The sequence below is a fragment of the Pecten maximus genome, chromosome 9, assembly GCF_902652985.1.
Source record: "Pecten maximus chromosome 9, xPecMax1.1, whole genome shotgun sequence".
Classification (NCBI taxonomy): domain Eukaryota; kingdom Metazoa; phylum Mollusca; class Bivalvia; order Pectinida; family Pectinidae; genus Pecten; species Pecten maximus.
The window spans coordinates 44,647,031-44,649,153 of NC_047023.1; the positions used below are offsets into that span (position 1 = coordinate 44,647,031).

At 39.8% G+C, this 2,123-nt stretch overlaps 1 protein-coding gene across 1 annotated transcript; it reads right to left on the reverse strand.

Moving 5' to 3' along the window:
- Positions 1-245: 245 nt before the first annotated feature.
- Positions 246-1,028, reverse strand: LOC117334037 (protein PELPK1-like). Its single transcript, XM_033893454.1, has one exon. It carries the CDS (start codon positions 1,026-1,028, stop codon positions 246-248), a length of 783 nt encoding a protein of 260 aa, XP_033749345.1.
- Positions 1,029-2,123: the final 1,095 nt, after the last annotated feature.

Genomic DNA, 2,123 nt, shown 5'->3' on the forward strand with positions numbered 1-2,123 from the left:
TTTCATTGTTATTATGATTATGTGACCTCTTGATACTTACGTTAGTGTGTTAGAGTGACCTAATGTTTGGATGCCAGTGGCATGCTGTCGCGCCTCTAACAAGTCTCATGTGTATTGCCTTGGTCTGGTGTTTATGATCTGTGTGCGTAGACAACGTGGTACATGAATCCATCTATCTCGACGTGGATTGTGTATATCTCGTGGAAGAAGCTATGAAACGTGTACGAAGCGGTCTCCTGGATGTCCTAATTGGTAGTGGTTGGTAGATTCGGAGTCTTGTCCTTGGTAGTGGTTGGCAGATTCGGAGTCTTGTCCTTGGTAGTGGTTGGCAGATTCGGAGTCTTGTCCTTGGTAGTGGTTGGTAGATTCGGAGTCTTGTCCTTGGTAGTGGTTGGTAGATTCGGAGTCTTGTCCTTGGTAGTGGTTGGTAGATTCGGAGTCTTGTCCTTGGTAGTGGTTGGTAGATTCGGAGTCTTGTCCTTGGTAGTGGTTGGCAGATTCGGAGTCTTGTCCTTGGTAGTGGTTGGCAGATTCGGAGTCTTGTCCTTGGTAGTGGTTGGCAGATTCGGAGTCTTGTCCTTGGTAGTGGTTGGTAGATTCGGAGTCTTGTCCTTGGTAGTGGTTGGTAGATTCGGAGTCTTGTCCTTGGTAGTGGTTGGTAGATTCGGAGTCTTGTCCTTGGTAGTGGTTGGTAGATTCGGAGTCTTGTCCTTGGTAGTGGTTGGTAGATTCGGAGTCTTGTCCTTGGTAGTGGTTGGTAGATTCGGAGTCTTGTCCTTGGTAGTGGTTGGTAGATTCGGAGTCTTGTCCTTGGTAGTGGTTGGTAGATTCGGAGACTTGTCCTTGGTAGTGGTTGGTAGATTCGGAGTCTTGTCCTTGGTAGTGGTTGGTAGATTCGAAGTCTGTGCACGTCTGAGTGGGTATGGTGTTGACTTCAGAGAGGTACAGGTTCGAATGTTCACTGTGATCACACTGAAGCCTTGTTGTTCCTGGTGTTGAGGGTAGCTTGGCAGTATGCAGTGATACATTTCCACCAGGTCCTGAAAAAAAACACCTTAATGATTTTGTTTTAATGTTTTGATGGCTGTACTTTATATATATATTTGTTTATATATTGTATTTAATAATAACCGTCATTAAGTACTTACATACATGGAAACTGTTGATTTTAAAGGAATGGAACAGTTACTAGATGCTTTTACATAGTTTTCAAAACAATTAATGTTTAAATCTAAATTTATTTCCCCTAGATTTGTCGACTTGAAGTTTCAATTATGGTATCGTTTGTGCGTCGGTATTGTCTGAAGATACCACTTCTATCCTGCGCTGTAATTGATACTGATTCTTCTTTTTCGTCTTTATCTGTACAAAGTCGGAAAACGTGATATGAAAATACGTCAGTCATATTTTAGTCAATATATGATAATAGGGCCCGAAAATATATATTAGCCGCTCTTTAGTCTCAGTTAATATATCTGTTAAGGGGAAATTGAAAAAAAAAAAATCTGTCTCAAAGATATAAACATATGCTTTTAAACGGGATGTCTATGCAAATTGTATCTCAAAACAAGAACACTTAATTCTAAGCAATGCCCATTGAACGTTAAACCCAGTACACAAACCCTGTGTTTGACGCCATATCGTTTCCACTACCTCACCACAATAAGGTTTCCTGTTTATGATACCTTTGTGTTGAACAAGAAATGATGATTACTCTTTGGATTTGGTGTTGACAAAAATGTCTACAACAACTGAATGAACGTGTTGTGTAAACTTTATATTTCTATTTGAAAATGTTAATACCCAGCGGAACTACAGGAAGATAAACCGTCCATGTATCACACGTTGTTGACAGCTCAGAATTCTCGTAGATAAAACTTTATATCCCGGAAAGTACGATTACGCATTTATACAGAAAATATTAGTCGATCAGAAAGGAAATGACATTATTTTTTTTCTTAAAATTGGTTCGGTCAGAGGTGTTAGGAATGTATAATCAAAAAGAAGATTCTGACTCAAAGTCGACAAAACGGGTAATCTATGTACAAAAGTGACATTTACATAGAGAAAGGATAAGGAGAATCAAATAAGGTGTTTCGAACGGATGAGAGTCTTCCGATATC

Coding starts and splice junctions, on each gene's coding strand:
- LOC117334037 (XM_033893454.1), bottom strand. CDS start 1,028: ATGTATCACTGCATACTGCCAAGCTACCCTCAACACCAGGAACAACAA.